The sequence below is a fragment of the Anthonomus grandis genome, chromosome 13 (assembly GCF_022605725.1).
Source record: "Anthonomus grandis grandis chromosome 13, icAntGran1.3, whole genome shotgun sequence".
NCBI classification, from domain to species: domain Eukaryota; kingdom Metazoa; phylum Arthropoda; class Insecta; order Coleoptera; family Curculionidae; genus Anthonomus; species Anthonomus grandis.
This window is the reverse complement of record NC_065558.1, coordinates 4,437,270-4,456,606: the sequence shown is the minus strand read 5'-3', so window position 1 is coordinate 4,456,606 and position 19,337 is coordinate 4,437,270. Positions and strand designations below refer to the sequence as shown.

At 28.9% G+C, this 19,337-nt stretch overlaps 1 protein-coding gene across 2 annotated transcripts in view; it reads right to left on the bottom strand.

Annotated features, from left to right (window-relative positions):
- The window catches only part of LOC126743976 (transcription factor Sox-2), a 67,670-nt gene that overhangs the window by 23,374 nt on the left and 24,959 nt on the right, over positions 1-19,337 (bottom strand). Inside the window, exon 3 of one of the 2 annotated variants that reach the window (XM_050451272.1) lies at positions 15,181-15,381. In XM_050451272.1, coding sequence (XP_050307229.1) covers positions 15,181-15,381 — 201 coding nt within the window. The remainder of the gene's footprint in view (positions 1-15,180; positions 15,382-19,337) is intronic. The other variant, XM_050451273.1, reaches the window with a different exon arrangement.

Sequence of the window (19,337 nt, the reverse complement as noted above, 5' to 3'; positions counted from 1 at the left end):
ACAAAAGGAAAAGTATGGAAATTAAACAAAATTAAACATATTTCAAGTCATATTGATCTATCACCTGATAAGGTGATTGCCAACGCGGCTATGTATAAATCAAAATCAGGTTTTTACGGAAGACCAATTTTGTGAGAAGTTGCAAGTCAAAACGATTATGATCCAGTATCATGGTGGAAAGGTCTCTGTGCAAACCAACTACTGCAACCAATAGCAACTCGGTTACTACAATTAATCCCATCATCGGCAGCCTCTGAAAAAAACTGGTCAACATATCAACTTATTCACTCAAAGAAAAAGAAATCGATTGTTTGGTGAACGAGTGGAAAAATTAGTAGCCGTTAGAAGCAACCTGTACCTACTCGATGAGAACATCGAAAAAAAAATGTTCCAGCGAAGATTGCCTGTATTACTTACAAATGGAGGCCGCTTCTTTGGTCATTGATTATGATGATGATGATGACCAATTACTCTGTTAATATACCTCAAACGAGACCCCTAGTCTTGAAGATTCATTTGATTCAGAAGATTCAGAACTAGAATCTAGTTTTGAATGTTCTGATTCTGATGAATCTTCATAGTTTAATTAATTTACTTATTTCTTATTTTTGGTTGTAGTTCCTATTTTGATTCTCTCTAGAGTGCATTTTAAGCTTTTGTTTTGTAAAGAGTTTAATAAAAAAATTGAACTTTTCCTTTTTTTGGTTTTTTTCAACACTTTTTTCAAAAACAGGAAAAAAAAACGGTTTTTTCCGGGCTGTTAAAGCACTAGTTAGTACATGGATGTTATTACTTTTGTCATTAGTCTTAAGTATTATCCGAAAAGATTATCTTAATTATCTGCTAGATGAACTATATTTTTTATAAATTTTTTTTTAGGTCATAATGTTGAAGACTAGAACCGGCACTGTAGAAATTTGAATTTGTCGGCCTTTAATTTGCATGTATAGTTTTGTACTACACTTATAAATATTTTGTGTATTGTATTTTTGCAAATAAAAAATATTTATTATTAATATATTATTATCCTCTATAGAATCTGTTTGTGTTAGTAAAATACGGATATCATTAACGTAATGGTAAATTTTTTAGATTAACTCTAATTTATATAATTATTATATATTATGTATATAATTTTAGTTTTAATTTATGTTTGATTATACATTTTTAGGTAGTTATTTTTCAAGAAAATTAAATAATAAATGTATTAAAGAAAAAGGTTGTTTTATTTCCATTTTGAAATTGGTGATATGTTGTTCACTATTGGTAACTGATTATTGGAGTACCTCAATCAGTATGTGAAATAAAGCTAAAGAATTTAATTTTATCCTGATCAATATCTAACACCTAATCATAAAGTAGCCTTTATGATCAGGTATTTGCGATTAAATAATAACACGAGATTTCTTATTAGTTGAGATTTTAATTTTCCCGCTCTAATTTGACAATGCCTTTTTACCATTTTGTCTGGTCCGATTAGTTACGTCAAACTATCAAGTTAGTTACAATAGTTTCCGCTAGTAGATTTGTCAGAAGAATTTCGATCAGTTTGTGACTTGAATACAGATTTGTCTTACCCAATTTCTAGTGAAAAATACTTTACTTGTACCATTGCCACATTTTTTCAAAAATACAAGAAATTGTAATAATAATTTTTTTTATTTAATTATTAATAAGGTACATTAAATGTTCAAAATGTCTGCCGCCTACCCTTACACATAATTTACATCGTCGAATAAAATTTCTTTTTAACAGTTGGAATCCCCGCTGGTTGTTATTGATCACTCTGATCGCTTTTTCTATTTTTTGACGCAATTCTTGTTCAGTGCGACTTTCTGTAGCGTAAATTAATTCTTTAAAATAACCCCAAAAAAGAAGTCCAATGGACTCTCAAATGGAAGTCCAAGGTCGGGGGACCGCGGTGGCCAGCTGATAGTCCCACTCCTTCCAATCCAACGATTTGGAAACTGTTGGTTGATATAAACTATCACTACTCGAGCGTAGTGTGGTGGAGCTCCACCATGCTGCAGCCACATGTTTCGACGTGTTTCTAAGGATACGTCTTCTAGTAAGCCATTTAAATGATTTTGTAAAAAATTAAGGTAGCTTTCGTCATTGAGTCGTCTTGGTAATTCAAAAGGGCCAATTAACCTACCCTCAATTATTCCAGCCCACACGTTTATTCCAAATTAATGTTGGAAACGGGAAGCGCGCACAATTCTAGGGTTAACATATTCCCAATGATGTAAATTGTGAATATTAAATATTCCTATCCTTTGAAACAATGATTCGTCGCTCCACAAAATTCTTTGGAAAAACTGAGGGTCGGTTCTGTTGTGACGTAACATATCCCTGCAAAATCGTACTCTTGTGGCGTAGTCTCCGGGTAACAATGCTTGCACCCGTTTCACATGATATGGATGTAACAGAGATCTTCTCAAAATATGATGCACCGATAAAGATGATAATTCCAAACGCCTTGCTATACGACGAATACTAATGGTCGAATTTTCTGCTACCATCTTTATTATCTCATGTTCACCAATATCAACTCTATGCTTTACTTCTCTGGGCAAATACTGGCCAGGAATTTGACCACTCACGTATATCCTATGAACATTTTGAAAGACTCTGTAATCAGGATAATGTGCTCTGTTAGGAAACCGTGCCCTATACTCTCTAGCAGCAGCCTGAGCATTACCGTCACAAAACCCGTAGATATAATGCATTTCTGCATATTCCTGTGGTGCATAAGGCATCTTTAATAGTTCAACTAACAAATAAAAAAGTAGGTACTTATTAATCGCAAAGGTCAAAATGTATAGCAATGTAAAGTAAAGTATTTTCCATTAGAAATTGAGTAAAACAAATTTGTTTTTATTATCTATATTATGTTAAGAATCTACAATAATTTCTCAAGATTCAGGGTCAGTTTTTTAAAGGGTAATTTCTTTTTATCACCATCCATTAAAAAAACTTACTAAGATTTTTTGAAATCAAAACTTGTTTTTAAACATTTTTTTTTGGACTAAAAGACATTAGAGTTTTTGAAACTATTTTAAAATTAAAACGACATCCCTAAGAATTAAACATAATCAAAAATAAAACAGTAGTTTACCGCGTTTATTTTGAATAACTCTTTTATTGTTCGCAGTATTCAATTTTAATAAAAAATACAAAAAGGTGAATAACTTTTTACCCATCAATATTTTGATAACCACATATATAGATATTTAGATTCTAAATGACCTCCTCCTTCCCCTCCTTAAGTTCTGTATATTTGTGTTCTGTGCTTAAAATCTCAGCATCATATTAAATTGTTGTCAATCAAGACATATTGTAGATATGTTTGTTTTATGTATTCGTATTATTATATTTACATAGAGTAACACATTTATTTTATTGAGCCAGTAAATTGATAAAAGAGCTCGTGGAAACATGTTTATCATGTTTTGTTTTAGTTATTAACGTTTACTGGTAATATTTTCTATTAGGGTGTGCTAAATACAAATTTTTTTAAAGTTTCTAGTTTTTATTTGTAAACATAGGTATATTCATCTTTATTTTGTAATGGAGTTGCGAACAATATTGTTTTTATCTTAGAAACTTTGATTTTAAGTAAGTTAATTCTTAATGAAACATTATATTTTGTTATACAGTGCATCCGTAAACTAGCGGATAAATTCAATAAAAATTAAATGGACCGTTTCTGAAAAATATGCCAAAAAATTTTAATATTTAGTTTAGAGTTTTTCTACGTGAAAATTAAATATTGATAATTGATTATGAAAATTATGACGTCATCAATATGTTTTTTTTTTAAATGGAAACTACCACTTTATTAAATTTTAGTCTTAAAAACGTCAGCGTATTAGGCCAAACAATTTAAAATCGTTAATACCAATTAATATCGTTAATAATTATCAATATCGTTAATTTCATTTAAAATTTCAATTAATTTCATTTGAAATCGTTAATATCAATTAATATCGTTAATAATTATCAATATCGTTAATTTCATTTCAATATTACTCTATAAATAAATATAAAACAAAACCTACTTATACAGATGACTTGAGTACTTGAATACCTATTTTGATTATAAAATATTCTTAGAAATACAAATTATAGGCCTGTTGTAAATAAGTCGCAATTTTAAGCTTTAACATTTTAGCTTTAAGAGGTGATTTTTTTTTATTTTAAATATACCAAAATTCCTGAAATAACTGTTCAAATTGGATAGAATCTTTAATCTAACCAAATCTTATATTTATTTCTAAAGACGCTTTCGATTTAAATTGAACAACTGAAATCTTTATTCTATTCTATTTCTTGAAAAAATATAGTCTTATGGATATCCAAAGCTAAGATAACCTTCTATTAATCTTATTATGCTTAAATTAAGTATTTTCTTTTTTCCGTCCGCAGGGTCGATGTTCCAATTTCCACAAATTAAACAGGTTTCCACATTTCGCGTCGCACAATGGTCCACATATCATTTTAGCCCAGCATGCCATAAACATAATCGGACAGGTACGTCGCCGGGCGTAAATCCTAACAAATCGCCCCGGTATAAATCAAGACGCAAATACGATCGATATACGAAAAAAAAAAAAAAGATGCTGCTCAGCGCGACACCACGTGATTCATATCAAAAACTGGTACCTTCGCTTCTCGTAAATATCACGTGGAATTCAACCCAGGGTCGTACCAGTTCGATATAAAGTCTATCCGGACGGCACTGCTCGTACTAACGAAGATGAAGCAGAAAAATTATTAAGAAAAAAAAGAACAGAGATGAGAAGATGTTAAGGTTCGAACACACCTGGACTGGTCCTAAGTGAAGAAGTGTGATTTCCTGCTGTTCGACGTTGTGGGGGATCGAGTGACCGCAGGAATGTTGTGGCGGTTGCGGTAAACATGTAATTAATTATTATTGACCACGAAGGCCAATTTTGAAAAAGGTTTTTTTTATGACCTGTAAACAAATGTCGGTTAAATTACAATGTATCTGGATTGACTTAAACGTTATGTTATATTTCCATTAGTTCAAGCCCAAGTAATGCAGATAAGTTGGTCAACAATTCGAATGCTTTAGATTTGCATTAAGTGTAAGAAATTAACTAAAATGCTTCAATTTATTTTTTATTTTTGTATTACTAAAATATTTTTATTGTTTTTGTTATTTTTGCTTGTAAAATACTTTAACTCATTATATAACACAAATCTAATGAGTTTCTGAATTTATAAAAATTCATTTAATGGTTTTTAAATATTTAATTTCTTCGTTCTTTTACCAAAAGCTTCCTTTCTTTAAATTAAATTCTTAAATTTGACATATATTTTACAATTAACTATTCATTTATTCTGAATAATTGTTTTTTTTTTATCTTTTAATTAAATCATTAAAAAAATGAACACTAACAAACCAAACTTTTAATAACAATTTTTTTGCTTTTGAAAGTCAAAATATTTTATTAAATTTAAGTTTGTAAATCTATGGAAATTCACTCAATGGTTTTTTCTTTATTTTGCAAAAGTTACCCTAATTCAAATTAAATTCTAAATTTTAAAATACATTTTAATTAGAAATTAATTCAACTAGAAGAAAGAATAAATAAGTCGAATCGAAATAAATTTTTTAATTACAAAGAGTTCTTATTACAGTAGTAGAAAATCGGAAAATCAATCATAATTAATTACCTCAAATAAAAATTATAATAAAACTTAAGTTATTAACAGAATAACCCAAATCAAAGTAAAAAGCGTGGAGTGCATTTTCATAACTCTTCTCTTATAGATAATTGCCAATAGAATAATTGTCATATCTAATATATCGCTATATTCTCTTAATAAGTTAAATTTTATTATGATTTTTATTTGAGGTAATTAATTATGATTGATTGTCCGAATTCAAATGGGCCTCTCTATAGTTGCACGGACGGCCAGCAGAATTTTAATTAATTTTTAAATTAATTTGCACTTAGTAAAAGAGTTATTTTTAATGTTAGCCGCATTATGATAATTAAATTATTACTTTTATTGCGTATGTAATTAAACAAATTATTTAGAATGTCTGTATATTTGCAAATCAATGATATAGAACATATTGATTTTTTCAGGTTTTTGTGCATATTTCCATTGGATCTGATACGAATATTCCCATTAAAACAAGATTATTGAAAATTACAAAATATGTTTTTTTTTTTAAATTTTTAATTGTGTTTTTTTAGCTTATAGACAACAAAAATATCAAATAAATTTGATATTAATTAAGTAATTTTTCCTAATTATAGTATTTATCTTACTACTAATTTTGGACAGGTTTGCTATTTTATTAAAAATAAATCGTTAATTAAAGTGTCATTAATTACATAAATATACTATTAAATTCAGAAAAAAATACTTTTATTGTAAAAAGAAAATTAGAGGATTTGGAATACAGTAAGTGTTTTAGTAGATATTCTAATATAGCAGAGAAATTAGAAAGGAAATGTCAAATAGGAATATAATAAATATATATGAAAATCGAAATTTAATCAATTTTAGAGCAATATGTATATTTCTGGAATTACATGATATTTAAGTTAATTTTTAGTAGGCTACGTTTTATTGATCAAAACAGCCTAAACCCTTTCAATTAAAATTAATTGCTAGAATATAGAATTTATCTAGTAAAGTTTATTTCCAAAAAATATGTAACTATCTGAATTTCCTTAAGATAGTTTAAAATGTTATGGAGGAGATTATCGATATATTCAAATAACTAATCTTCTATTGGGTAATAAAATACACCAATAAAATCATGTTTTTTCTAGATTACCATTTCAAATCTATATAACCTATTACATCAATTTCATCTTATTTGCTTCTATATAATGCGAATTAACAGTCATCATATTATATCCATTCACAATATGTGCTTATGTAATTATCGATAATTTGATAATTATTGACATTGATATTTTATAGTTTTTATCATTTAAGATGTTACCTATACTTTGTATATGGAAAATACCAGTGGAACTTATACTAGAAATAATAGTGCAGCTATTATAATTATAGCCAGTAAGAAGTTACTCGACTTTTTTTTTATCTCTTTTAAAAGCAACTCGATTAAATTGCTCTTGAATATAGTTAAGAGCATCCATTTATCATTGTTGGAATAAGAAATCAATACACTTTTGATCTTAATTGAACTTAAAACAGCAACTTAGTAAACCCGTTTTGAAGAACGTTGCTTTTAACTCCATTTCACAATTATTTTTAGGTGACACATCTGCCAATAAGTTCTTTTAATTTTTATGACCAATATTGTCACTCTATTGAACTTCTTGGAACTGACCAGGTTAATTTGATGTAATAAAGAAATTTATTAATAATTTATTAATAAAACAGAAAGCATCTTAAGAAGTAATTGAAGAGAAATTTGGAAAACAAATTATTTCAGAGGTGATGCAAGTAGCATAATTTAAGATAATTAAATAAGCCTGAGAGATCACATTTAAAAATCAGAAAAATGCAGTTGTCATTCTTAATTTCTTCATTAAAAACACATCCTGAATGGCAAATACCCTATGGTCTTGCTTAAAACCATTTAAATTAAAACCTTAATTAATTGAATTATCACAGGCAAATTAAATTGGAATCACAGGATCAGTCAGGTTGTTGAAGACTAGTGATTCATTAGAGAAACTATTGAAACAGAGTACATTAGAGAAAACCATTAAATGATGAGGAGGCTGAAAATAGTCTTACAACCAATTTTGAAAGAAATATGCTTTTATCTCATTTGAAGCTTAAAGTTTCTGGTGTAACTTTTCACGTACTTAGAAGGCATGTTTTTGGAATTTTACGTTTAAGGACAATTAAAAATGATTAGTAGCTCTCTTTCATTAACTTATGGGTTTATACCCAAAGAAGATGGTAATGACCCTGATATTCTAATCATCAATGATGATCATTTTATGTAGCAAGAATTCGTTAGAGGTATACCAAATGATGAAGTCGGATCGTTATTTCAAGGTCCAAAAAAATTGAATTAATAAATGGTTTTAAATGTCTGAAACACGTATTACTCATTACCTCAACTTCCTGAAAAATTAGTTCAACTACTTGGAGAAAAAACTTTTATGGGAATTTTTTTCACATAAAAAACGATGCCTGGACCGTATTAAAAAATATAATCTCTGGACAATGGACTTGTAGAAATTCCTAAATTATTTGAGTAACTATTACAAGATTTACAAAAGAACTGTTAGACTTCTTAACTTGACCACAACCTTCTTACGCCTGCACAATTTGGTTTCCAAGCAAAGAAAAGTACCAGTGATTCAATATTCAATTTCAAATAAGTAAAATGTGATTTTTGGCAGTATTCGGTGATGTTATAGAGCCATTTGACTATGTGGATCTTTGACCATGAAGTGAATATCTTCAGAGATAAACCTACTTCAATAAACTTGGACTTGTAAATATTCCTAAATTTATTGAGTAAGTATTACAAGATTAGGGTGACATCCTCCATAACTTGACCACAACCTTATTATTCCTGTACAACTTGGTGTCCAAACAAAGAAAAGTACTAGTGATCAGTACTCAGTTTTTTATAACATAAGTGAACTGTGATTAAATGGTTACTTTACATGGAAAATGTTACTTCAATAACCTTAAACAGCTCTCAAAAGTACAACGATGATTAGCAGACGATTAGAAGATGAAAGCAGTGATACTGGATATTACTCAATGTGTTAAAAAAGATGACGCTAAAACCGAAAATTCAATCTCTAAAACCGTTTAAAATAAATCAAGAAATAGCCCCGAAGATTTGTAACCGACCATCAATTTAACCAAAAACAATGCGGCAATAATTCATACATTTCCCAACGGTTCGGCCTCTGTCATGTCCGACACCATATTCGGCATTTTACATCGACATTTACGGCAACGATACCTTCCACACACACGGGCATTGGTTATAAATCACTATGGTAACCAATCTTAGGTGTCAAATGTGAGAATTAAATGATGCTTGATTGACATTTAAATGTGGCCGGTCTCTTGTGACCTACAGTTATTATTGTGAGAATATTAATGGATTTTTAGCGAGGAAAAAACGTTTTATGATGAATAAGATATTAATGGAGATATATCGTTTGATTGGTGATGGAGTCTTTAAGTTATGCAAGGTGGTTATATAAAAAATTTTTGAACTTTTAATAGTTCAACAATTTGCTATTTTTGAGGAAAATCTAAAAGTTTCTGCTTAGAAAAAATTAAATGTAAAAAAATTGTATCGTGGCTTTGTATAAGCAATATTCTTAATATATAGAAAATTTGCATAAACCCAAACAACATAATATAATACACTATTGATTGGCACAAAATAATAATAATCATTTCTATTTCGACACGTTGCCAATATTTCGCGCAATATTTATCGTTCGACCGGTCGAACAATGGCGGCACTTATAATGAAGCATTGTTTCTTAATAACTTTATGTCAGCCCCGAATGCTTTTCGACAATACATATTATTACTAAATTAAATAGATGCCATGGACAAGCATTATTTATCTGCCGTCAACGCGGATTAGATTTTATAATTAGCCGGTGACAAAACCACTTTTTTGTTTCTATGCTGTTGTTGTTGTTGCTATTTGTACCTGATAAACCGGTATTAGGTTTTAATTATTTTACTTTTATGTAGGCATATAACTCAGTAGTAGTTGCACCAGGTGGTATTCACGTCCGAAATCTTCTTGTCTGTGTGTCTCCCCGACTTCCTCTCTTTTCGCACAAGGATAATAAATAGGATCGGATTTTGAATACAATGCGACGAACACAATCCACGTATTGTTGATTTTCAATCAATATCTGCCATTGAAATTTGATTTTTGTCTACTTTTAAACTTTAACATCGCTTTCAGGTAGCTGAACAGATTTGTCTGCTATTGTTCGGGAAATGGTGATGGGAACCGAACGATCTCAATATTTGTGTGCCTGTAAATATTTTAATTTGCATAATGCATTTTTTTATAATGATTGTATCATGAAGAATTTCAAGGTTTTCGCAGCTACATCTGCTTTAGGTTTTGCGTTTTTTTGGGAGAAGCCTTCAGGATCACCTGATCTATCCCATACTATAGAAACTAATAAAAAGATCATAAGAGCAAATGATTGAGTTGGAGCAATTCGAGTTTCAAAGTGCCAAAGGAATATCAGATGCAGTCTTCTCATTTCTAGACTCCTAATTTTTGGCCTTGAAGAATTGTGATGCTGCTGCTTAGTCATGTAATAATGCTCTGGACCCTTGAACGTATGAGTTTAGGGGCTTGGCTTTTCTTTACTGATTTGGGTCTTATTTGTATAATAGAGTGTTTCTATCTTCAAGGCAGCAGTTTGTGACTTAGGGTGTGCGAAAGGGTTTAGTTCTTAGATTATAATAATGACATGGTCAACCTTGGAAGTTCACAATAAATAGATATATTGTTGAAATCAATAAACGGTGTGATTCTGTGTCAAAAAAAAAATTAGAAACTAGTCTCCTGAATTGTAAATGCAATATGGATGCAATGTGTTTTTGGAATATTTGATTTTGAACAACTTGGATGAAAATAAATTCTTGGGTTTATGTTATTGACAGTAAACAAAAAATATAGTTTTGTTTATTAAATTTTTTATGTTTTGCAGCAAAATAAAGAATAGTGGACAAAAAAAAGTTAAATTGGATCTCGGATTATGAAGCTCTTTTATTTATTTTATGAACATCATGATTATGTCATGATCTCACAAACATTTATTATCGACGACACGTGTTTCGCTCTCTTAGAGCGATTCCCAATAGCAACAATTTTCTTTTATTTTATTTGATTTGTTATTGTTTTCCTACCCTAACTTTTAATTGTGTCTAAAATGTAATGTGTATTTTGGTATTTTAGGTAATTTTAAGCGTTTTTCCCTTATTTTCATTTTAACGGCATGTTTTTGTATAGTTTTAGACCTGATGATGCTCTAATAGAGCGACACTCGTGTTGTCGATAATAAATGTTTGAGACCATGACTTGGTTATTTTTCTTCGTTTATTTATGTTGTACCTGGTCTCTTTGAGAAAATGTATGAAGCCTTTTTGTTATTTTATGGATATGAAGCTTTTTATAAGAAGTCTATAAGAAAATAAATAATATTTTATTATTTTAGGTTTAAAGTGTATTTGCGTTACTTCTTTTAGGAATTTAGAGGAAATAGTGACCATTTGCAGAATAAAAAAGTGAATTTTTTTAGGAAGCATTACGGGCGTAAAAAATTGTTTTTTTTTTCGGTTTTGGTACCTAAATCTTTTATTGTTTCATTAGATTATTGGACAGATTTGGAATTAAGGTCTAAAAAGAAGCATTTCCACAAAATCCAAATACAATGTTAAAAAAAGAGTATAAAAATAAAGAAATATAATTTTTAACAAAATTAGGGTATCCAATCAAATCAATTTTAAAAGAAAATTATAAAAATTATTTATATAATTATATTAGTGATGAAACGAGCATTGCATTAGAATTTAATGAATATTTTATAGAAAGTATATACAGTCTTATTACCCACATTCCACAGTCACCAAATGTAATAAATAATTATACAAGGACCTCGTAAAACCTACCTGGAACCTAGTAAACTATTTGCCACGTTTGTTCAAGTATCAATGACAAAAATTAAAGAAATTTTTAAAAAATCTTAAAATGTTGGAGAATGGCATATCTAAGAAAGTTTTGTGATATCTTGTTACCACTTCTTTAAAAAAATAGAGTCTTCCAGGAATCCTGGAAACTGTCCACGGTTACTGTTACCAAAATACTAAGCCATAGTAAATTCCGACTAATTAATACGGTCCCTGTCTATAAAAAGCTTCTTGAAGTTTATAAAAAAGAGCAACTCCTAAATTACTGTACCGAAAATTTTATAATTATTGAAAGTAAAAATTATTGAATTCTCTAATTATTATCCGTCCTGTTTTCGTGAGTGTCATTCAGATGAGTCTTTTGTCCTTAATATATGTGATCATTTTCTTAGAGCCATTGATATGTTTTACCAATATTATTAGATGTTACATGAGCATTTAAAACTATAGACAGAGAAATTCTACTTTATAAATTAAAACAAATGTGTTGTGTAAAACTGGTTTCAATTTTATTTCTGTAATAGAGTTCAACCTACAAAATATGGAAATAGTTTTTCTAAAGTTTTTAATGTTATACTTGGTGTTCAAAAGTAGAAATTGGGTTTTTTGAAATTTTTTCTTTCAATATAGAATGTTTAATTTCTTCCAAGAATCCTTAAAGAACAAAAGTTATCCTTATCCTTTTTTTAAGCAGTTAAGTAAGGAAAAAAGGAATTTTTAATTTTAGCGAAGATTTTTTTATTATTTAAAAGTAAGCGTTTAATTTTTTTTTTGAATTAAAAAGAAAAAGAATTAAAATTTTAATAGCTACTGTGAAAATAATTATAAATATTTTATGCATAACATAATGAGTTATGATGCACGTGTTCGTATTTTTTACGTTTTAAACATTCATTAACTAAATTTCTATATGTCTTAAAATAATTTTATCTTACTTTAGTTGAAAGATCATTTTTATGCAGTTGCTATTTTTGGACAGAAATTAATTTTGCAAAGAATTTAATATACAAAAATAATTATCTATATTTTTTGATAGGCAGAACATAATTGCAAGTCATACATATATATACCTACATTTGCCCTCTAAAAGACCAAAAATTTTAAAATTATTCAAAAGTAGCTTAAAATTCCTGGACATATATTTTTTTTATATAAAACTAAATAATAGTTTTTTTTTAATATATGATTCTTGCTGTTTTATTCATTTATTATTGTTGTTACTAAATTTATTGTGTGACTACAATATGAAACAGTGCCTAAAAGATAAATTTCTTTAATCTTTTTAGCAAGAGGTAGATTTTTCTTTTTTTTTTGTTTAAATTTTCTAGAAAGTAACCACATTTGACTGTACTGACAAGACTGCTTACACAAATATTACATAAGCTTCTTAAAAATAATTTTTTTTATTACCTTGAAGAAAGGAGAAAAAATATATATTTTTTAAGCTCAGAAATGCCTTCAACCATAGGACATTTTCTAGTTCTTATTTAATTTTTCTTAATACTTGAAATTGTATTAAAATTTTAAAAAATAACTATAATTTAAAGGTTTTCTAGAAATTAATAAATTACGAATCTGTGGTTATATCAATGATTATAAACATTTATTAAGAATACATATATTAAAATTGTAATGTTAGGCCGATGTTTTGCTTTTTATATTTAAATTTTATCGTCCTATTTTAAACATTTTTACAATCTACGTTTAATTTTTAAGTTTTATTAATAAGCTTCTAAGTTTTAGGCATATTTATTATATAAAAAACTGGTATGTATAAATAATTATTTTCAAAATCAATAAAATCTATAAAATTCTATTCAATTTTTATTCTATCAATAAAATTTCAGAAAAATAATTATATCAAGGTCTTATATTTATGAATTGTATGTATGTATATAATGTATTAATTGTATAAAAATATTTAGTATTTTATAATTAAAAAGAAATATTATATTTTTTAAAGGAAGTTAATGCATTATTAGAAATATTTTTTATTACAAGGTTTTATTTATGACCAAAAACAGCAACTTCATAAAACTGAACTTTCAAATAAATTAAGATAAAATTATTTAAAGACATAAGAAATTTAGTTAGTGAATGTTTAAAATGTGAAAAATACGATCTTCTTCAAAAAATGTAACACGTGCATCATAACTCATTATGTTATGCATAAAATATTTATCATTATTTTCCCAGTAGCTATTAAAATTTTAATTCTTTTTCTTTTTAATTCAAAAAAAAAATTAAACGCTTACTTTTAAATAATAAAAAAATCTTCGCTAAAATTAAAATTAAAATTTTTTTTTTCTTCAAAGAAAAAAAAAACAAATTTATAATTTTTCTAAGCAAAAAAACTGATTTTTTGTTTAAGATTTAAAAAAGGAATAAATGAATAAAAATGCAAAACACACTTTTTTTTTAAAGTAGTTAATGAAAGCTTAATTTAATAAACATACAGTCTCTTAAAATGAGGTTACAAATGTTTATATTTTTTATCATTTCATCTAAGCTAATTATTTATTTATTAAGTATATATATTTAAAGAAGTCAATAAGAAAATACTTACTATTTAAAAAATTGATAGTGTAAGTTGATTTTCGTGACTTCTGTCTGTTTTGTTCTGTTTCTCTTAATTTTAAATGTTCTGTTTTTAACGAATAAAACTTAGAAAAAAATATTTTTTAAATCATATATTTTTTTAAAAATAATCATTATATTTATTAAGATTGTTTGATCTGCTCTCTCTTTGATTCTGCTATAAATAAAATTTAAAGTCCGAATCTGCACTGTATTATGATTATAATAAATCAATATCATGGTTGTGAACTAGGACAAATATAAATAAGACTCCATAGCTTTACACAGCTATTGTCTCAACCAATATAAATAGAGTCTTCTCATTATATAATACTAGGTAACGTTAAAGCTGTTTTCTAAAGTTTGTTTCAATTTTTCAAGAGCTCAATTTCATCAATTGGTAATAGTGATTATTGATTAGACTAATGACTATGTTACTGAATGACCCTAAGAAATTATAAAATCAAGAAATCAAGAAATATTATAAAATCTAGAAATCAGAAAATAACAGAAATAATTTCTGTTATATTTTCATTACTAAATTAATATATAATATGGGAAAAAGTTTGCATAATTTATATAAGAATTTTCCCATTTTATTATTCTTATTCATTGAATGAATAAAGAACTTATTAGAGAAGAAAGTTTAGAGGAAATAATGATAATTTTTAGGAAAATGCATTTTTTCAGGCCACATTACAGGCCTACAAAGTTATATGTTTTAAGAGGAAATCAGCCTAAAAAATTGCTTCATAATATTATTGGAAATACTGAGGAAGAACTTTGTTCAAGTCCTAAAAAAGAGGATCTACATTAAATCCAAATGACAAAAATATTCTATCAGTAACTCTCTGCTAATATAATTTTATGCATAACTTAATAAGTCTTAACGAACGCTTTCTTTTCATATTTCTAAAAATAAATCGCCATTACCCTGACCTGCTCGCAAAGCATCCATGGGCACCGAAGGATAAGGAATAGAATAAGGATAACCCTCTTTCCTTAGCGTTTTCGGTTTTCTCCTAGGCCTGTATTTGTAATCTGGATGCTCTTTCATGTGCATTGCCCGCAGTCGCTTCGCCTCGTCGATAAAAGGCCTCTTCTCGTCTTCTGTTAGCAGTTTCCATTCTGCCCCTGCAAAGTAAATGAAAATATTGATAAAAATGCTAAATATGTATAGTAGGATTATCATTTTTAGGGGGCATTGATAGGGAAATTATTTAAGCCCAAGTAGTTGCATTTTTTTTTAACAAGGGCCTAAAATAATCGAGTTTTGATTGCTTTAAAAAAATATATTTTTTCCTATTATATAACTTCCATCAAAAGAATTAAATAAAATCATTACTCCAAATGATAAAGGGTCTATTTCCCATCAGTACAAATATTAGTTTAGGAAGAAACAATAACAAAAAGAAAAAAACCCGCCCGAAATTGAACAATAGGCCCGACCGAGAACTCCACCATTCAAAAATGAACTTGCGAACCTAATAAAATACAATATGAATTTTAAAACGGTATAAAAGCACCCTTTGCATATCAATGGCGGCCGCACATATGTATCCTGTAAACGTCATTTTTTAAATAGATTTCCACCCCTAAAATGGCATTAAAGGCATATCATAACACATTGTTACGCGGACTGTTTATGTAGTGGGGAGCCTCATGTTTTATTCAAAGGCCATATTCAGATCATCTACGGTTTATATGATGGACAAGTGACAGTCTACAGCTGCCGGTTCACGCTTCCATGGAATTTCGAGTGTTTTCGTATGCACCTCACTCACGGACATCGTAATATGAAGAAAAATATTTTTTTAAATTTTTTCAAAGTTTTGTTTTTTTTTTTTATTCAGTCGCCCATTTAAAATAACACAACAGCAGCCACGGCGGACGGTTATTTAGAAGTGTTTGTTTGGATTTCTTGATGAACCATTGTGAATAAAATTAGTTTTATCTCCGATTGTGCAGCTGCCTGGAATTTAATTGGAATCAATTGAAACGGTCGGATTGAGGTCTATTATTACGATTTTTCTTAATTTGTCGGTTATTTATGGGGGAGAAGTTTGATGGCCGATGACATTTATCATATACTAAACGATCGACGTTTGATTGTGCAGTTTCTTCAAAGAATTTATTAAGTTTTTGGGACCGCGCCCTATTTTTATAGTCTGATTTCTCACTATTGATACCTGAATAATATTTAGTTTTTCGTAATAATTTATTAAGAAATGATCAAATCAAAATCAAAGTTAATATGCCAATATAAAGGTGCGAGATGCTGTATGTATGCTTACGACAACGAATCCTGTAAGTTACGAGTCGCAGAAAGACATATTTCTTAGGTTGGTCTATGAATGTGCCGACACTACGGTGCGAGATGCTTTTTATATGTAAATGTCCCTTCTTTTCTAGTTTCATTACAAAAAGTGATTTGCTATTATTGCGGTATAAGATCTGTAAACCTGCCTACATGCACATAACTACACAGTCTCTATGCTGGGATTTTTTTTACAGAAACCACGAAAACAGACTTGTAGATAGCTTACTGCATGGCTGTATTGCCTTTATGCTTATTTTTAATAAAAAAACATTATTTTTTTACTAGTTTCATTACAAGACTGAATTGTCAATATTGCAGTTTAAGATGCTGTCTGTAAAATTTTCTATATGCACAGAATGACAGATCCTCTATGTTGGTATATTCATTCCTTTGTGTATAGGCTAACACTACAGTACCAGATGCTTCTTACATGCTTTTTCAGATATACTCAACAACAGATCCCTTGAGTTCATCACTTAGTTTTTCTGTATAATTTTATAGACAGCATTTGACACCGCGATATTGCTAATGAATTAATCTACGGATATCGAATTGGCTAAGAGAAAAATCCAAAATTAGCTTAGGTTATCTTTTAATAAGAAAACATGTAGGCAGCATAACGCACTATTGTGCTCAATACAACCGAAACGTGAAGACAGAATACTACACCGCAATATTATTACCGGGTGCGTAATGACAAATGACCGTGGTCCGGGATGCTGTATGTATGTAGTGTAAGCATCGTTTCTTTTCTAGTTTCATAAGAAAATTAATTTGCTAATATAAACCTTCCTATATGCAGATAACGACACATTCTCTATGCTGGTCATTATTATTTTTTTAGGGAGAAACCTCGAAGTTGAGAAGGACATGTAGACATTCATTACTTTCATTGGGCGATTGATTTTCAGTTTAAGATGCTGTCTGTAAAACTTCATTCAAGATTATTAATTCCTTTTTCTGTAAATGTGCCCGTGTTGCAGTACGAGATGCTTCTTGCATGCTTTTTCCAAATTCCTCAAAAACAACCGATCCCGTGCGTATATCTCGGAGTTTTTCTGGGAAATTTTGTAAACAGCATTCAATACCTAGATCGAATTTATTAATTTACCAACACGTGATGCTGCCTGCATGATTGTCTATTTGCAGCTAAATTACGAATTTTTTTTTGATAATAACTAGGAAAAAAGCTGCTGAGTGATGAAGTCGTTATCATTTGTTAAGAAAACCTTTAGACAGCATCACACACCATTTTGGTCAATTATCAATAATTTAGTTTAGTGTGTACTAAGTTGGATATTAACCTATTTAAGTTGAACATTTCAATGGTATGGTACCCGCATGAATTTTCGCGGTACATGATGCTCTCTCCATGCCTTCCTCGTTGGATCCCTCTATCTCCGTAAATCGTTGGATTTACTTTCTAGGCTTGTTAGCAAATTGTTTGATTTGCCAATACTGCGGTATGAGATGCTGTCTGTATGCCTTCCGATATGCATAGAACTTGTCATTCTGTTTTCTTTGTGAAGAAACGTCAAAGTTAAAAAGATCGCGTCAACAGCATTTCTTTATCTCTCATGTGTGTGTCTCTCTCTCTCATATATGTCGCTGTCTCTCTGTTTTTTGTGTGTATATCTGTCTCTTAATTGCCAAAATTGCCCAGGAGAAAAATGTAAAATTTTTTACCCAAATTAATTTGTGTAAATAAAATATGTATTTTACAACATATTTTATTTACACAAATTGTACAATTTATACAATTAAATGATTTAATTGTACAATTGTACACAAATTGTACATTTAAATCAACTTTTTTAACACATTAACTACCATATGATTATTTTTGTCAGGCACGTGATCCATATACGTGACACACCTTAAAATACGGTTTTAAACCCGTGTACCATTCCTGCGTGATAACTATATAATTTTTGAATTAAAATGCATGGCCTGGTAAACTATATATAATTTTTTTTGTATATTTAGCGTGTTAATTTACAAAAAAAAAATTAACAAACTTCTATTGCTTTTTATGGTCTTTTATTTTTTATGCACTCAAAATCAAACCCAAATTCGGACTTTTTCATTATTTTTATTTGATCCCTTTTGCCTCAAACATTAAAAATTAATGTCAACATTTTTAATAACTCAGGAGCTCTAATAGGGACCAGCTGACGGATTGGATTTAGAAAGACAAAAATATAAAAAATAATTTTGAGATTGAACTATTGATCCATATCGTCATCTCATCCTATGGACAACAAAAAAACTGGACTATACTGAAATTTGACTACACCTGTAAAAATTACAGTATGCGTATTTTTAATGCTGCAGATCTGAACAGTTAGAATTTGTTGCAATTGTACCATTCTCGTAAGTGCTTCAACCATGAATTCCTTCTTCTTCCGATGGGTCTACATGTTCCATTTGTTGTTACAATATATATGTTCCAAGCATTGCAGCTTGTGCTTCGTAGTAGTAGCATCAATTATTTCTATTTCTGTATTCTCCGCAAAATCTTTACATTTGTCACTCTCTCTGTCCACGATATTTACGGTTATATTTTCTTACAGGTTTTATTTTTGTCCATGTACACTTATGTCAGAGAAGTTTTATGGTGATTTAGATAACAACATTTTTTTTTTGCTGAAGCTAAGTGATGATCCATATTCTTCACTGTATTCTACTATTCAGCTAATTAGTATCTGAAAATGTTCTGGAGTTTCTCCAGTAACAACCATCGGCATAACTTCTAAGTTCTTATTCTGAA